Source organism: Carassius auratus, chromosome 46 (genome assembly GCF_003368295.1).
Source record: "Carassius auratus strain Wakin chromosome 46, ASM336829v1, whole genome shotgun sequence".
In the NCBI taxonomy this organism is placed as follows: Eukaryota; Metazoa; Chordata; class Actinopteri; order Cypriniformes; family Cyprinidae; genus Carassius; species Carassius auratus.
Window position 1 is genome coordinate 2,000,700 of NC_039288.1, and position 20,030 is coordinate 2,020,729.

General features: G+C 36.5%; 1 protein-coding gene across 2 annotated transcripts in view; it reads left to right on the forward strand.

The window, feature by feature from the left end:
* Positions 1 to 20,030, forward strand: part of tcf25 (TCF25 ribosome quality control complex subunit) — a 278,696-nt gene that overhangs the window by 107,649 nt on the left and 151,017 nt on the right. For both annotated transcript variants that reach the window (XM_026234236.1, XM_026234237.1), the window contains one exon: positions 863 to 1,022. In XM_026234236.1, coding sequence (XP_026090021.1) covers positions 863 to 1,022 — 160 coding nt within the window. The remainder of the gene's footprint in view (positions 1 to 862; positions 1,023 to 20,030) is intronic.

Sequence of the window (20,030 nt, forward strand, 5' to 3'; positions counted from 1 at the left end):
GTCAAAGTAAAACATTAATTAATAACATTTATTTATACATTTGAACAGATGGAGTTTGTTGATACTGATTTCATTTGAATAGTAACAACCATATAGTGATTTATTATTCTTCTAACTTAATGTATTGCTTACATGTAATAATTAATTGTAAATGGAGACATGCATTTAATCAGTTTAAGAAAATCTTGTCCTTCATAAAGTTAAAAAGTGTAACTGCAATAACTTTAAGGCAAATATCAAAAATATGCTGATTAAAGTAATACCTGATACAGCACCAATGAGACTGTTTCAGAATAAATTACATTTGTGCAATAAAAAATAAAAAATAAAAATAACAAAATTCCCCGGACAAGTAACTTTTTTTACTCGGACAATCTCGTGTCAAAGCTTAATGTCAAGCCCTGCATTCACTTCATGTGCTCTGCCCAGAACCTGCCTCCTCTGTTGCTTAGCTGTGGACAATTTCAAAATGTTTGATATAAAGGTGTTCCATTTTATACAGGAATTGTTCATTTAAAAAAAAAAAAAATCTAATTGTTAGTTTTATATAATATAAAAAAGATGCAGCTTTTAACAAGGTTTGTGTAGATTCTTATATCCAATGTAGGTATTGTTTGTAGGTTTTAGTCATTGACCAGTTACTGATCATACTCATCTTTTCACAATGCAAATAACCTTCTACTAGATACTCAGCAGATGACCAATAAATATTAAATGTTTTTGTGGTGAAGATGCAGTTGTCAAACTTTTAAAACACAACAAGCAATCTGTTATGTAAAAAGCTGTGCTGAGCATCTAAATAATACACACTTCACACTGGTAATTTGCACATTTAACATTATCTGTACTTCTGTTGATTCAGGTCCATCGAAATCTGTCCCAGCTGCCAAACTTTTCCTTTTCTGTGGCTCTTTCCTACTATCATCTGAGCCAACGGGAAGACATTTCACCTGTGGAGAACCATCAGCTGAAGCAGAAATCCAATGTACTATTGCAAAATGCTCTCATCATGTTTCCTGGTGGTGAGTTTCAGATTATTTCAACTTGTTTCTCCACTTTTCTTTAACCCACTGGAGTAGAGCTGTAATCGGGCCATAAAAGTTAGGCCCGACAGGATCCGAGCCCCACAAGTACATTTTGATTGACAGCTTTTTAAAAGCCCAATCACGTTTACAGCCCGACATTATTCAAATGTCCGCACACACACAGCTCTTTTGCCTTTTGTCAAGAATGAGTCATTTATACATGTTTTAACATAATTTAATCATAACTAACATAGGCTAGACCAATTGGAAGTGGGAATAAAGAAATAAGTTCTCTGTGATATCTTAACATCTCAGCACTCTAAATAGACATAGGCTCATTTAGCCTATAAATAGGCCAACACACCAATAAAAAAAAAGTATTTTTTTAACAAATTAAATTAAGATACATTTTAAATTAAGATGGGTATTTGGCAATAACGAAATTAAGATAAAGGCTCCACAAGATTTGCTTCGCAACTAGCAGCTGACATTTAATAAAAGAATAATGACAACATTAGCGTAAGTACTCTGTCCACATTATGCATTTAAGACTATCATTTGAAAAGTCTCTACTCACAGAGATAAGGCTAAGCCTACATGTTTTTGTGGAGGAAAATTATTGAATCCACTGTAGATGGCTTCAGCGCGTTCCTGCACTCACTGATGTTGCGTCATTATTGACTCATTATTCTCATTATAAACATGGTCAAAACTTTTCCACACCTCAGACTTTGCTTTAGTTGCTGATGCAACCAAAACGTAATTGCCAGAGGCAGGCCTCCGTTACACCTACCCAGCATCCTTTTTCCGCATCTTTCTTGTGCTAATCAAAACACATCACCCGAGCCCGGCCCAAGCCCACGTAAGATGATATAAATTAAGCCCGAACACGACCGAACCGGAAATGAATATTCGAATAAGAAAAAAACTGGAGAAAAACGCACGCGGTAGTAGATGCGTGGTTGTCTGCTTTGCGAGTGGGTGTCCTAGCGTGCATGAGGGTTCAGGGATATGTCACAGGAGTCGCACTGTCTGACACAGCATCACTGCTGAAAGTTGACGCGTCTTCATGGAAGATGCCAGCAAGTGCAGAGCCCAACTCGACCGCAGCAGAGAAAATTAGGTAAAATTGTTGACCCGCGAGATAAAGTTGTATGCAAGCTATTTAAGATACAGTTAGCATACCGTTCGACCTCTAGCAACATGAGGTCACATCTCAAAAATGTGCACCCAAATGAGCATGGCATACTGTGGAACTCCAGCTTAACAGTCACGTCTTGACACGTAACGTTACTTTGCATCGCCCGCCACAAGCTCTTTGTCTGCAACACGACAAGAGGCCATAACGGATAAATTAATTTTGTTCATTTGTAAGGACATGAGACCGATCAGTATCACGGATGGGGCAGGCTTCGGGGAGATCTGTCAAGCAATGGAACCGAGATTTGATTATTTATTGTTTCATGTCAAAGAAAAGTTCCATGCTTACAACAGCACAGCTCGCTGGGAGCATTCAATGTCAGTTCTATATGCTGTAAAACTTCAATTAATATTAATAATATTTGTTTCAATCACTGAATGAAGCCTGCTATATTTGGGACAACAGTCGCGACCTTAAATTGCTTGCACAAAACTCTTGATCAGCACTCAAAAATTGTTTGTTCATTTAAACCGTTATGCGCAGAGAACGTGAGGGTGAGAGACCGTGAGGTCTGCAGTCTTGGCCATTAGTTGATTTCCTTGTTTTTGTTTAGGTAGTACGTTGTCATATATGTTTAAACTTAAATAGACTACCTATACAAGTAGTTTTTTTCTCTTTGTATTATTTTGTCCTGTTATTGACGTAATGCGTGTCATTGACAACATTCAAACAGATGTTCGAATAGTTCAAATATTTGTGTTTTTTTTTTAGAGGGAATATTCGAACGTCATTTTTTAGCAATTTTGACAGTCCTACAGTGAATAAGAACCAAATTAGTATGCAAATTATTCATAATTAATATTTAACACTTTATCAACTATTCGTCCACCGATAAGTTGAGGATAGGGTATTTTATCAATCCTGGACAAAATATTATCCTGTGGCCTACAGTAATAATATCATGAAATTATGATAACTGATTATGAGCAAGGTAACAGAATCTACAGTTTAAGGCAGTAACTTGTAAGCACACAGCACAGGAAACTGGTATGTAAAATCAAATAAGGCTTTATTAAACTACTCTAATACACACAAACTAAACTAACGAAAACACACAAACATTCATTCAAACAGTGACGGGGAAAAGTGATGTTATTAACGGAGGGTGAATGGAGTCCCAAGTGTCTAGCGTTAGACACTACTTCTTTACCGCAACCTGAGAGAATCAATCTACTAGCACTTTAATCTTAGTTGTCTTAAGATATGCACCAGTTTCAGCCAGAATTAGGAGATATTGTGTACTTCCTTGTTGGCTTTGGATGCATTCCCTTCTGTAACGAAGTTACAGTTCTGTAACAGATTCTCTGGCGCTGATTGGCTGGCAGTCGGTCGATGACGCGTTCTGAGGGACAGCAATCGATGGTGAGTGGTTGGTTGGCTTTGCCGGGTGGCGCTTTGTTCGCAAGACTTCCTGGATTGCGAGTTGCTATGCAACGGAGTTTCTCTGAGAGGGTTTTCTTGGACGAAGTTCAACGAAGAATCTTACGGAAGAGTTGATGAGTTTTGAATGAGCTCTTGGTGGTTTGAAGCTGGACGAAGGTCAGCACAAAACAGACAAGAGCCCAAGTCACTGCAACAGCAGGGCAAAAGTTAGGCACAAATAAAAGCATTAAGCAAAAGGCGATGCATAGCTGCTTGTCATTTTGTTATAAGCGTGTCCATCTGACCGTCCTTCTTAGTGCGACAGCCAGTCAGATGTTGTCTTTGGCGGGGCTTTCCGGTTCTCTGGTTCTTGCATGTAATTAGCGTAAAGTCCACGTGATCGCGTGTCCAAACTTCTGAGAGTTTAGTTTAAACGCTTAAATAAGCAAACTTAATAGTTTAAATATGGTGCATCCTACACACATCTACTTTATATCAAAATTCTAGGAATTATTTACCCATTAAGTAGGTACCAAACTACATATACCATAAACCTATACCACCTCTTATAGTTGAGGTGGAAGTAAATAAGGATTTAGCCATGATAAGTGTTTAACATAGTTACTTGAGTAATGTAAAGCATGCATAATACAGAGAATACACATGTATGAGGCAACTTCTGGTGATTAGTTCCTATAACTGAGTTAGAAAACCCTACGAATAGGCTGTAAGGAAAGTTAAACACAGAAATAATTCCACAGGTTATATAAAACATACATGATACTTAAGAAATGTGTGAGGTAAATACTTGTAATCAATTCAGATTATTGGAAGCAATTTTGAAACCGTTGTTTGTATTAAACCACAAGTGGGTTAGATTTCAGTCTGTTGGTTTTGGGAGACAAAGTCTATGGTTTAGCGGTTTTGGTGATCCTTGGCCAAAGGAATGCCTGATAAGGCTGGGGATTTATGCATTGGGGTCACCACAGGGGTTCTTGAAAATGTGGTCTTAAGTTTGGGGAACAAAGAGAAATCTTTTCCTGCTGTCCTGAGGTCACTGGTATGAGATTAGACAGGCAAGTAAGAGAAGAGGGGGGGGGGTGACATCTCCTTTAGCCATCTTCGCACCATGAATGTGTTTTATGACACACTAATGGTTCGATGGGGAATCGTTCTGAACTGTGGAATGCGGTGTTGGTCTCCTTTACTGAAATGGACTGTTCAAAGATAATCCTACAGACATGAGAGAGATATCTATAGAAACCCTGACATGTCTACTTTTAAACTAAACAAGTGCTGCCAAAAACAAATATTCTGTGATAAAGTAATCCATATGAAAACAACGCAATGTCCGTTTTTCACGTCTCCCTTCATTATCTTCTAATGCGACCACGCCCCCGTGCTGAACGCCCTATTCAGATTATAATGTTTCAGTGAAGTGTGCGGCTTGAATACGCCCATACAACAGAAAACAACTCACCGAGACTGTTCAAGTTTTTTTTATTTTATTTTACTGTTTGCTTCGCGATGAGAGGAATAAGACATAATTCACCCAAAAAAGATGTGATGTGGATTACTTCAGGATTTAAGATTTGGATTTCCTCAGAAAAAAAAGAATGAAGCGCTTTATTCAGCAGAGATAATAAACAAGTCTCTTTTTATTTATTTATATACTTGTACTAGTTTTCACATAACATGTAAACATCTTACCTAGTTAGACTTTTTCCAAACTATAATTCCTGACTAAATGTATAATCAAGTGAAACATTATGAAGTTTCAATAACAGTATACACGACTATACCATTCAAAAGCGTGATGTAAATAATATAAACGTAACAAATGTAAATGAAAGTGACGTGACATTCAGCCAAGTATGGTGACCCATACTCAGAATTTGTGCTCTGCATTTAACCCAGCCGAAGTGCACACACACAGAGCAGTGAACACACACACACACTGTGAACACACACCCGGAGCAGTGGGCAGCCATTTATGCTGCGGCACCCGGGGAGCAGTTGGGGGTTCGATGCCTTGCTCAAGGGCACCTAGGTTGTGGTACTGAAGGTGGAGAGAGAACTGTACATGCACTCCCCCCACCTACAATTCCTGCTGGCCCGGGATCTTTCGATTGAGAGTCCGACTCTCTAACAATTAGGCCACGACTTCCCTGAATGTAACAAACAATGATGTTCTTTCAATTTATCCCCCCCAGAAATCACACACCTGACTGAAAGGCTCATTATGCAGCTCATTATGTGGGCCTTTGTCCTCTCAAGTGTAAATCACAATGATATTCAAGATAGTTGAAGCCTACTCATATATGACTTTTACAAACAGAAAGTGTCTTAGAAATTTTAAATATATTGATTTCTGAGAGAGTAAACAAGATGGGTTTCACATAATTTAGAAAGAAAAATTCTACGCTACAAGCTCCAGTTCTCAAGTCACGGGAACCAATCTTATTTATGTCTTTTATTGCCTTATTCAAGTGATTTAACATTTTTAGTTTTTCACTAACCATGCATAACATTTTTTTTTTCTCAAAAACACAATCATGTACATACATGCTGCTCACATATTATTATAGTCCAGTTTGTGCTGATTACAGTGAGATTAAACTTTAGCCATTTAGATGTTTATAAGAAACTGAAAAAAAAACACAAATGTCAGGGCATGACAAAACTTCTCCAGGCCCCAAAAATACCCTTAGACCTCAGAGGGTTAACAAACTTACATTTTATATTTAAAAACTACATTTAAAGTAAGAGGGTAATAGATAAATACAAACCAAACAGCTGGTTGTGACTGATTGTTAACAGAAGTGCATTTCAGTTTAAAATGAAGTGCATACAATTGTTTAAAGAGCAAAAAAACACCATTGTTAATTCAGCCCCCCCCCCCACCCTATTGGTCATTTAGTCACTTTACATTCAGAGGAAAAAGATAGTTTATGTGAGGAAAATGCTGGATGTGGTGTGATTTAAATTATATCAGAAATTACTAATATTATATGCATCTAGATAAATTAAAGACTAAATCAAATGCATTCTTTCTTTAATTGTTTAACTAATAAAACAGATATAATAAACAGACTAATAAACAGTATAACATTGTTTATATGAAGATTAATAAATAAAAATGTAAGCGGAGAAAACAAAAACAATAGTAGTCAAGTCACCTTTATTTATATAATGCTTTAAACAAAAATACATTGCGTCAAAGCAACTGAACGACATTCATTACGAAAACACTGTGTCAAAAATGCAAAATGACAGTTAAAGGCAGTTCATCATTGAACTCAGTGATTTAATCTCTGTTCAGTTTGTGTCTGTGCATTTATTTGCAATCAAGTCAATGATATCGCTGTAGATGAAGTGACCCCAACTAGGCAAGCCAGAAGGTGACGGCGGCAAGGAACCAAAACTCCATCGGTGACAGAATGAAGAAAAAAAACCTTAGGAGAAACCAGGCTCAGTTGGGGGGCCAGTTCTCCTCTGACCAGACGAAACCAGCAGTTCAACTCCAGACTGCAGCTAAGTCAGATTGTGCACAAGAAACATCTGTTTCTTGTGGTCTTGTCCTGGTGGTCGTCTGAGACGAGGTCTTTACAGGGGATCTGTATCTGGGATTCTAGTTGTCCTGGTCTCCGTTGTCTTTCAGGAATGTAGAGGTCCTATTCTAGGTGCCGATCCACCATCTGGTCTGGATACGTACTGGATCCGGGTGACTGCAGTGACCCTCTGATCTGCATGCAGACTAGAGTATATGCCATTATTCTAATGATGTAGCAAGTACATAGGGTGTTATGGGAAGTGTTCCCGGTTCCTATAAATCCTTTAACGGATTTGGATATTAAAAGCATATTAGTATGTGTAAGCCAGGTTAAAAAGATGGGTCCCAAACAATGTTGGGTAGGTTATTCCAGAGTTTAGGCGCCAAATAAAAAAAGGATCTGCTGCCCGCAGTTGATTTTGATATTATAGGTATTATCAAACTACCTGAGTTTTGAGAACTTAGCGGACGTAGAGGATTATAATGTAAAAGGAGCTCTTTCAAATACTGAGGTGCTAAACCTTTCTGGGCTTTATAAGTAATAAGCAATATTTCAAAATCTATACGATGTTTGATAGGGAGTCAGTCCAGTGTTGACAGGACCAGGCTAATATGGTCATACTTCCTGGTTCTACTAAGAACTCTTGCTGCTGCATTTTGGACTAGCTGTAGTTTGTTTACTAAGCATGCAGAAAAACCACCCAATAAAGCATTACAATAATCTAACCTTGTGGTCATAAATGCATGGATTAACATTTCTGCATTTGACATTGAGAGCATAGGCCGTAATTTAGAAATATTTTTGAGATGGAAAAATGCAGTTTTACAAATTCTAGAAACGTGGCTTTCTAACCAAAGATTGCGATCAAATAGCACACCTAGGTTCCTAACTGATGACACAGAATTGACAGAGCAGCCATCAAGTCTTAGATAGTGTTCTAGGTTATTACATGCAGAGTTTTTAGGTCCTATAATTAACATCTCTGTTTTTTCAGAATTTAGCAGTAAGAAATTACTCGTCATCCAGTTTTTTATATCGACTACGGATTCCATTCGTTTTTCAAATTGGTGTGTTTCACTAGGCTGCGAAAAAATATAGAGCTGAGTATCATCAGTATAACAGTGAAAGCTAACACCATGTTTCCTGATGATATCTCCCAAGGGTAACATATAAAACATGAAAAGTAGCGGACCTAGTACTGAGCATTGATTTACTCCATACTGCACTTGTGATCAATATGATACCTCTTCATTCTCTACTATGAACTGATGGCGGTCATATAAGTATGATTTAAAACATGCTAATGCACTTCCATTAATGCCAACAAAGTGTTCAAGTCTATGCAAAAGAATGTTGTGGTCAATTGTCTCAAACGCAGCACTAAGATCCAATACAACTAATAGAGAGAAACAACCACGATCAGATGATAAGAGCAGGTAATTTGTAACTCTAAGGAGAGCAGTCTCCGTACTATGATACGGTCTAAATCCTGACTGGAAATTCTCACATATACCATTTTTCTCTTAGAAGGAATATAATTGTGAGGATACCACATTTTCTAGTATCTTGGACAGAAAAGGGAGATTCGAGATTGGTCTATAATTAACTAGTTCTTTGGGGTCAAGTTGTTTTTTTTTTTTTTGATGAGAGGCTTAAAAACAGGCAGTTTGAAGGTTTTGGGGACATATTCCAATGACAATGAGTAATTAATAATAGTCAGAAGAGGATCTATGACTTCTGGAAGCACCTCTTTTAGGACCTTAGATGGTATAGGGTCTAACATACATGTTGTTGGTTTAGATGATTTAATAAGTTTATACAATTCTTCCTCTCCTATGGTAGAGAATGAGTGGAACTAGTCCTCAGGGGTTCTATAGTGCACTGTCTGATGCGATACTGTAGCTGACGACTGAATGGTTACAATTTTATCTCTAATAGTATTGTTTTTAGAAGTTAAGTAGTTAATAAAGTCATTAAGGCTGTGATGTGGGGAAATGTCAACATTTGTTGATGCTGTATTTTTCCTTAATTTAGCCACTGTAATGAATAAATACCTGGGGTTATGTTTGTATTCTTCTAAAAAAAAGAAGAAATTAATCAGATCTAGCGTTTTTTAATGCTTTTCTGTAGGATAGGTTACTTTCCCGTCAAGCGATATGAAATACCTCTAGTTTTGTTTTCGTCCAGCTGCACTCCATTTTTCAGGCTGCTCTCTTTAGTGTGCGAGTATGCTCATTTTACCATGGTGTCATATAGTGTTGACACAGTACCAAAATTTCAGTATTCGGTACCGATACCAGTGAAAATCCACGGTTCTCGGTACTAATTTCGGTACCAAAGCAAAACACAAATATATGCTAATTAAAAAACAAAAAAAACTTTTTAGCACTAAAAATAAAACCAATGCCATTCTTTATATTTATTAACAATTGTGTTTAAAGTTTTTCTACAAGTTCTGTAATTATGAAAAACAATAAACAAGTTGCACTCAAATTTAATTTGTCTTTTAATTTATGAAATTTAAACATTTTATTTTTGGTAAATAAAGGGGATTTGCTATTAAAATTAAAACATGGAAGAAATATGGTGATTTATTTCTTTACAAAATAAAGTGTTATAAATTTTTTCAACAGTAGTAGCAGTATCACATACATTTTACTAAATAATAGTAATATTTCTAGCACAATCCCTTTATGGAAAAAATTACTTTAGCCTTAATGAATGTATATTTGTCATTTTAACTGAACTTAAGACTGGTGGTGATGCTTAAGATATTTTTGGTCATTGAGGGTTTCTGTAAAAAAATAGTTATAGATCATATTAATTATTATTAAAAGTTAATACTACTACTAATTCTACTATCATACTAATGTATATACAATGCACTATGAATTGATGAGCTGCTGGGTTCATGAATATTAATCATGTTTTCTGCGTTCGGTCAAACTGATTTGCTGAAATCAAAACAGGGACGGTACTATTCAGCACCAGCCAATGAAAATGAACTCCATTATTTTGACAGAAGAAGACCAAAAAGAATAGTTTACATATAGCGTGTCGATTCAGCGTGGTAAGACTCTCGCTCTCTCTCTCTCTCTTTGCACGTGTGAGAAACAGCGCTATCAGTAAAGCGACGGTGAGTCGTGCGCCTTCACAAAGAGTTTACAAAGCATCAAATACAGGTGCTCTGTGCGTCCATTGAGATAAACTGAAAAGTTCAGATCGCTTGATGGAGAGAGAACTCTGAAGCTCAGATGCTGAAATTAATGCAAGCGTCATGCGCTTTAGTCTATGTAGTAAACAAACCCGCACGTCTCTGCCATTCATTAATTCACACAGAGACGCGCAGAACACGGATTCATATTTCAAACAACTGTTGCGGCTTAACATTTACAGATACTGGTCCATATGGAGATTTGATTTGATTTATTTATGCTAACTTTGACAAATTCCATGACTGTCCATATTAAAATGTAAGTTTCATTTTCATGACTGAATTTTGAGATTCCGTCCTCGTTTTCTGCTTCGCGGAAATCATAGCGCTGAACCGGGTTTGAACGGGACCTCGTTACTACCGGTACTTAAAGAAACCTGGTACCGTCACATTTACATTTTTTTTTTAGTACCGACTTGGTACCGAAGTACCGGGTCTTTTGACAACACTAGTGTCATACTGGTTTCCTTAACCTTCCTTAAGCACAAAGGAGCAACTGTATTTAAAATGCTAGAAAAGAGAGAGCCCATTGTTTCTGTTACATCAAGTTGTTCTGAGGTTTTGGATATTTTAAGGAATTCGGATACATCAGGAAGATAACTTAAAAAGCAGTCTTTTGTGGTAGAAGTGATGGTTCTTCCCTACTTGTAACAAGAAGGAGAATTTACAATTTTGGCTATATGAAGTTTGCACACAACTAAATAATGATCTGAATATCATCCCTTGGCTGCATAATTTCAACACTATCAGCATCAATCCCATGTGACAGTATTAAATCTAGAGTATGATTTCAACAATGAGTAGATCCTGAAATGTGTTGTCTAACCTCAATCCAATAGATTTCAGAATGTCTATAAATGCTGACCCCAATGCATCTTTTTCATTATCAACATGGAAATTAAAATCACCAACTATTAAAACTTTATCTGCAGCCAGAACTAACTCGGATGTAAAATCACCAAACTCTTTAATAAAGTCTGTTTGGTGCCCTGGTGGCCTGGTGTATACAGTAGCCAGTACAAACACAACACGGGATTTATCATTAACATTTGTTTCTCTGGATAATGTTATATGAAGCACCATTACTTCAAATGAGTTATACTTGAAGCCTGCCCTCTGAGAAATCCTGAAAACGTTTTTATAAATTCCCCTTTGCCTTTTAGACGCGGCTCATGTAATCTTGGGGGGGTGGATTCATTTAAAATAATATAATCATCAGGTTTTACATTTACATTTATTCATTTAGCTGACGCTTTTATCCAAAGCGACTTACAGATGAAGACAGTGGAAGCAATCAAAAACAACAAAAAGAGCAATGATATGTAAGTGCTGTAACAAGTCTCAGTTAGGTTAACACAGTACACTTAGCATGGGATTTTAAATAATATAATAAATAAAAAAACAGATAAAATAAAAAAAAGAATAGAGCCAGCTAGTTAGAGGTCTTTACACATACACACACACACACATATACGATTGCATAATAAATGAAAAGAAAATAGAATACAAAAAGATTAGAAAGGTAGTTAGATTTTTTAAAGAATATAATTAGAATAGTGAGTGTTAAAGTTAGAGGGTCAAATAAAGATGGAAAGAGATGTGTTTTAAGACGATTATTGAAGATGGCTAAGGACTCGTATTGAGTTGGGGAGGTCATTCCACCTGGAGAGAACATTTAATTTAAAAGTCCGTAAAAGTGACTTTGCCAGTGGTAGTTTTGTAGGCAAACATCAATGCCTTGAATTTTATGCGAGCAGCTATTGGAAGCCAGTGCAAATTGATAAACAGAGGTGTGACGTGTATTCTTTTTGGCTCATTAAAAATTAATCTCGCTGCCGCGTTCTGAATGAATTGTAAAGGTTTAATAGAATTGGCTGGAAGACCTGCAAAGAGGGCATTACAATAGTCCAGCCTGGACAGAACAAGGGCTTGAACAAGGAGTTGTGCAGCATGTTTTAGCCAGATTTCTGTCAAACAGAGCACATCTATATTATGATCAGTGATCATTATTTTAAGTGTTTTCGTAGAAAGGGATCTGATATTCAATAAGCCAAGCTTTCATTTGTTAATCCTTATTGCATCTGTTATTTATAGGGATGGGTACCGAAACCCGGTATTAAACTGGCCCCGGGGCTAAATTATAAAAAAACCGTAGTATCAGCAAGATCTGAAGGTATCGGTTCTGCTTTCGGTAGGAAAAAAATATGTACTATGTATTTTTGCTTAAAAATGCTGTGCACATTTAATCATTTCTACATTTCTAATGTGCGATCATATTAAGACGTTTGTCCATGAGATCTGCGTGAACTCTAATGCACACCGCGGAGGCTGTCTGTCAGTCACACACACACACACACACACCACAACGAGCGCACGCACATGCATTAACTATACGTAAAGTCCTGCTTAATAATAAAGAGTGACGATGGCGAAGAGATTTGCTTAATGTTATCGTGCACATTTTATCTTACCAAACATTTCTAATTTGCGATATTAAGACGTTTGTCTTTGAGATCTGCAAGATTAAAAAAAAAAAAAAAAAAAAAAAGCTTTAGTAATTTACAACTAAAGTAATTTTAGAGTAATGTTAGAGTCTGCCCTGCGGATCATTTCAGAAAGATAACCGCTTTAACACCAGTATTAAAGACTTTTTAAAATAAGTTGAGCTCCAAACTCACTCTTAGTTAGCAGCAAGTGTTTGAAATAACTTGATCCGATGTGGATTATAATCACTAAACAAGGCAGAAATATTTATAAGCGATGTAAAATACTATGCACGCTAAACATTAACGTTACCATAGTAAACATGGTAAATATGACCCCTTGGATAAATCAGACGTAGCTTCTTATTCTGTATCACAATTGTGTATTTATTAAGTAACATTTTATCTGTCGTCTCATTTCGTGAGTTTAGCTCCACGTTGCATATCATCAAAATATAATAATGATTTGTGTTCGGGAGCTTTTATAAAAATAGAGAGTCTGAGCTGCTGATCATTTCGGAAAGATAACAGCTATAACACCAGCATTAAACACTTTTTTAAATAAATCAAGCTCAAAACTCACTTTCAGTCAGCAGCGAGTCTTTGAAATAACTTGATCCAATGTGTATTATCACCATACAAGGCAGAAATATTTATAAGCGATGCAAAAGTCTGTGCACGCTAGGCATTAACATTACCATAGTAAACATGGTAAATATGATCGTTTGAGGAAATCAGACGTCAGCTTCTTATTCTTGTGTATTTATTTAGTAATGTATATTATCTGTCACAAGCCTCATCTCGAGAGTTTAGCTCACGTCATAAAAAAATATAATAGCCTAATGTTTTTGTTCGGGAGCTTTTATAAAAATAGAGATATTATCATTCATTCTAAATGTGAAGGCTGTGGCTAATAAACAGAAACAGACTCGACTGAATAAGCAGGCTATTTTCATAAGCGTTAAAAATAAATAAAATAGAAATAAGTGTATTTATGTGTGATTAATTTTGAGTCCTGATAAATTAAATCAATAGCTTATGATCAATGTATCACTTATTCTACATCGATGCTTTTGAATATGAATATATAACAAAGCATGCAAACAAACGGCCGCTTTTATCATCTTCGTTTTGTGATCGCGCATGTTCCAGTGACTTTTTCTGATAACTTCTCTTTGTTGGTGAAATAATGAGGTTGCATGATGTTGTTCTGAGAGGCGTGTAAAGGGCGTGTTTTAGTGATGCGCAGCGGAGCTTCAGGCTCCACTGTGGAAACCCTGCGCTATTCTGGCCTCGGTGCTACTGGCCCGAGGCTATGAGCCCCGCCCGGCCCGCTTTAAGCCCTGGCTCGCACTGGCCCGACAGGGGAAATGCGGCTATTGATACCAGAAACACGCTCCGCCTTCACTCTGTGAATAAAGTATTTCAGTATGTTTGAAATGTTATGTTCATAACATAGCATATAAAATAATAATAATAATATTATAATAATAATATAATAATATATATATATAACAGGAGAGTTTCAAAGTAGCTTAAGCTATGTGTAAACTTTTTTCCCTATATCACATGCCAAACTAATCTTTAATTGCTGCTTTCTGCTGTGAAAATTTTGTTTGTGATGAAAATAACATCTTTGTCAGTTATTTTATCTAAACAGATCGATTAACTTCAAGATTTCAAAATCAGATAGCATGCTGATAATGTAGCACTGTAAGATTACATTTGTTTGAACGCATTATTGCGAAAGCGATTGAGTGTGAATTTGTTTAATTCATGCTTTAGCCCGAAAATAATCAGTAAAAGAAACAGACAAACTCTTAACATCCCGCTCGACTCTTGCGGTCAACCTTCTGATCAAGCTAAATATGTTGGCTATTGGCATGAATTTTACTCGCGATAAGAAGCTGATATTCAAGTGTTTGTGCAAAAATTATTAATGTGCATTAATGACAGGGAGGCGCCGTCTCATCACTTTAATTTTTCATGATAATGAATGTATAATTTTTTAATTAACATAATATCGTGGTGTCTCACATAGGTACATTAAAAATATATCTACAGAAAGCTTGAAATGTTTTTAAACGAAAAGAAATGGTGTAATGTGTGAATGTTGCATTTCTCTCGTCAGAGAGAGCCAGCACTGTGAATATAACCAAAACAACAGTCCTATATAAACCGGTTCAGCAAGTTAAAGCCTCATAAGACACTTGTCCATATGAAAGAGCAATTCACACCTTTATCTCGACCCCACAAGCCATGAATAACTATCCAAAACCCAACCCCCTCCAGCTGAACAGAATTCGGTCTGTGTTTTGGCTCTGAAGAACACGGTGTGTTACTTGGCTGAAACATGCCTGCACTACACTTCATAATTTTCTCGCAGCCCATATTATTATTTCCACAAGACCATAATGATGATAACAAATCATCAATTAATAATTAATCATTATTTTACGAAAATCATTGTTATTTGTGATCGTGTATGTTTGCGGGAGGCTTTAAGACGAGGCTTCACTGTCTGTGGTTTGACTTTACCGAATCAGATTGAGGCGAACTTATTGATCATGAGCCCAACATTTAGCAAGGCAGGAAAATTCTAACGGAAGGAAGACGTATATCATTGAGCTAATGCTGTTAAAGAGAGAGAGAAGTCGAGGACTATTCTTAAACTTGGAGTTCATTATATTGAAGTACATATACAAACACCAGAAACGTTATGCATTTTATGAATAATGAAATGTTATGAAAATTATGCATTTTATTTATTCACATGCTGTATGGTTGAAATAATATTTTAGTTCACAACTTTAAGTTCCGTTGTTTAAAAATATGCTTTATTGGCTAATGTTTCATAAACCTTCAGTTGTTATGCTCTAAAATCCATGCCATTATTTAAGTTCACAGTATTTTTACCACCTAAATGAATAATCTTTAAAGTCACAATTCTATAATGGTCAAAATTACTCAGGCCAATGGTATTTTTTAATTACATTATTTTATTATTATTATTATTATTTGAATAATTGTAGCTTACATAAATAGGTAAAGCAAAACAAATATTCGGATTGTCCCTTATTTTTTCCCTTGTTTTCCTAAAGAATAAACACATATTTTTTACAAGAATAAACATGATGACATATTATTAATAAAAATAATTTAAGCAATTAAAACCTTTTTTTTTTTACTTGAATTTAAATACTGTTAAACTAACTTTAAATTCTCAAGGAGTTTATAAGTAAAAAAAAAAAGTTCTAAATGAACTTGTTAACAATATAATTAGAACTAACAATATAATTCGATTTTTTTAAATGAACAATTCCTGTATAAAATGGGACAACAACCTTTATATCAGTGGTTCTCCACCTTTTTTTTCCAGCGAGCCGCACTATGGTCTAAGTGCAAGTCTACACATATAATTTACATATTATGTCAGCAATACAAACCAACCTGATTTATAATATTATAGCCTAACTATTATGATATATAATCTATTACATTCATTGAAATCAACAATTATATTCCCCATAAATAAAACACCTGATGCTGTTGGGAGCTGACCAATTTTGTGAGATTCAGCTTGAAAGGAGTAACACAAAGAAGTTGCGATTGTAACGCCTGTTATACTTTCCGCATGAGCAATCCGGACGCGTACACGGCCAGCGCGGACGCAGACTTCTTCAATTTATACTTCTGAATGCGCAGGCTGATGGCCAGCTCTGCAATTGCCCAGAATTATTGCACATCTGACTGTCTTGATATTCTTTTATTGACTGATTGAACAGGTTCGAGTAGCAATGAGCTTCTTCACTCTGCCTGCACATGTGCAATTTTGCTTTTGAAGCCAACTGACCACGCGCACCTGTCTGCGTGGTCGTCTGCTAGAGCCTCTGCACACACTCTCCAATGACTATTTTTACATCACGCCTACCTAGTGGTCCATAGCGGACTCGCGGACGCAGAAAGTTTGACAGAGGGTTTAAGATGCAGGCTCGCATGACCTGACGCGCAACATTTGAGAAAATGTGCGTTCACAAATGTACAAATTAAACTAAAAGAGTGTGTCCGCCTCCCGAACAATGTTAGGTAGGTTATTCCAGAGTTTAGGCGCCAAATAGGAAAAGGATCTGCCGCCCGCAGTTGATTTTGATATTCTAGGTATTATCAAATTGCCTGAGTTTTGAGAACGTAGCGGACGTAGAGGAGTATAATGTAAAAGGAGCTCATTCAAATACTGAGGTGCTAAACCATTCAGGGCTTTATAAGTAATAAGCAATATTTTAAAATCTATACGATGTTTGATAGGGAGCCAGTGCAGTGTTGACAGGACCGGGCTAATATGGTCATACTTCCTGGTTCTAGTAAGAACTCTTGCTGCTGCATTTTGGACTAGCTGTAGTTTGTTTACTAAGTGTGCAGAACAACCACCCAATAAAGCATTACAATAGTCTAACCTTGAAGTCATAAATTCATGGATTAACATTTCTGCATTTGATATTGAGAGCATAGGCTGTAATTTAGATATATTTTTGAGATGGAAAAATGCAGTTTTACAAATGCTAGGGAAGGAAAAGATTGCGATCAAGTAGCACACCTAGGAGCAACCATCAAGTCTTAGACAGTGTTCTAGGACTATTTGAATTGAATTCTGCCAAAGTGCGCGCTTGTATGTGTTCATTAAATGCTTATGTGCTCATGTCTGAAAATAATATATGAAGAAGAAAAAAATCAAATAAAAACATTAGGATATAGCTTATACTGTATTTCATTACTAGCATTTTTTTTTTTAATTGATGTAAACAATAAAATTGTACAAACTGATAAAGGTTTTTTTTTTTTTTTTTTTTTTTTTTCAGCATGTGGTGCAGGCCGCATTAGAATTCGTGACGGGCCGTGGGTTGAGAACCACTGCTTTATATCAAACATTTTTAAATCGTCCACAGCTGGTTTTCAGATGCAATGAAAAAAAAACAAAAAAAACATGGATAACCTAGATTAGTCCCAGGCTCTTAGACATCCAGCCATTGAGTGATGACAATCTGCTATGCATCTCATCACCACGGTAAGCAGGGAGGGGACCAGAGCATATTACAGTGTCTGACATCATGCTTGCAAGTTCACACACCTCTTCAATTTTATTTTTAGTGATCTCCGACTGGCGAAGTCGAACATCATTAGCGCCGGCATTAATAACAATCTTACTGTATTTACGTTTAGAATTAGCCAGCACTTTTAAATTTGCCAAGATGTCAGGCACTCTGGCTCCCGGTAAACATTTGACTATGGTGGCTGGTGTCTCTATATTCATGTTCCGTACAATAGAATCACCAATAACTAGAGCACTTTCATCAGGTTTCTCAGTGGGTGCATCACTGAGTGGGGAGAACCTGTTTAATGTTTTGATCGGAACAGAAGAGCGGTGTTTTGACCCACGACTATGCTGCCTCCCTGTCACCCATTTGCCCTTGTAACGGAAACAGGTCAATTTAGCTCAAAGGGAATCATTTAATAATTTAAAGGGAATTTGAACAGAATCACTGTTTCACGGCTGATCACTGAGACGCCCTGCGATTCACTGAACAAGCCGTTTAACATCAAATCTGCGCTGGATATTAAAATTCAAAGTATAGTGAAAACACTATCAATTAGCACAGTAACAAGATCGGCAGTTTAAGACATTAACTTGTAAGCACAAAACACAAGATACTTCTCTTATATGAATAAGGCTTTATTAGATAAATCTAAGACATATAAACTAATCTAACACATAAATGCACACACTCACACATTCACACAAGTTGCAGGAAGATCAAAAGTTAGGGAAAAATGAGTTTAAGAGAATGGAAATATGGAATCCCAAGTTTACAGCAATACTTTAAATTGCATAGACATGAACAACCATCAATCACTTAATTAGCCCTTGCATTGAGTTCCTCAGTGAGTTTAAAATTATATTAGATACACCAGTAAAGGTCACAGTCTGGAGGTAAAGTTACTTGCATCTCCTGTGAAGGAGTCCCGTTGAAAGGGCTATCCCAATGTCGCTGATTGGCTGGAAGTTCAGTAGTCGCTGAAGTGTGACGTCTTAGGAAGGCCCGTGGTGGAGCGTTGGCTGAAGGTGCAGTTGTGTGGCTGGTTAAAGTTGAACGGTCAGGCGTCGGAGACTCGACGTTACAAAACTTAACTCAGAACACGAAACTCTCAAACGGAAAAGAAAAGAAGTAAAGTTTGACAAGACAAGGTTGGGTTTCTTCTCATTGTGACTAAGTAGCAGCAGGCGTGCAGGCTGAAGTACGCTGCAACCACGCTCAAAGAACAGCTAACAGTGATGACTAAGAGCATGCCTAAAAGCTAAAGATAGGTAGCAAAGCTACAAGCTAAAAGCTAAAGCTAGGCATGACTGATAGCAGAAGCATAGCTAGAGACTAAAAAGCAGGCATGACTAGTAGCAGAAGCAAAGCTAACAACTAAAAGCAAAGATTTTATGGTGTCCTAAGTATTTAAACTGGCCTGTTGGCCACACCTCAAATGTTGTCTTGACCAATCAGAGATTGTCTTGGCTCGGGGGTATCATAAATCATATTTTAATCTTACCAAGCATGTGGTCCGAATTTTCCTGCTCTGGCAGGGTCTAATTTTGGACATGATTCCTATAACACGAATATGATACATGGGACAAATAAATTATTGTCTGTACTAATTCAAGCAAGCAGATTCGATCACACACATACCAAACATAATTATGAATCGTTAAGCTATGCCATAGTTATTTAAAAAAAAAACATACACAATAAGTGATTATAACATGATAGTCAAATGTGTGGGTTACACATAAATGAATATGGAGTGAAGTGATGGACTGATTCATTTAGAACAGTGGTTCGCAACCTTTTTCAACTCGCGGCCCACACAACCAAACACATATGTTTGCGCGGCCCACTTCAAAAAAACTGACCCCGCTATTGTTGGGTTAATAACTTAGTACTCAGAAGCTAGATTTTAAACTATATTTATTGAATAAACTAGGGCTGTGCGATATGGACAAAAAAAAAAAAAAAAAAAACTATCGCGATTTTTTTTTATCAATTTTGCAATTGTGCTTTTACAGTCATAAATGCATTCAGGATTAATTTGAAACATATTTCCAAAAGAAAACCAATCAGAGCTTTATCAAAAAGTTGTAACATCTCT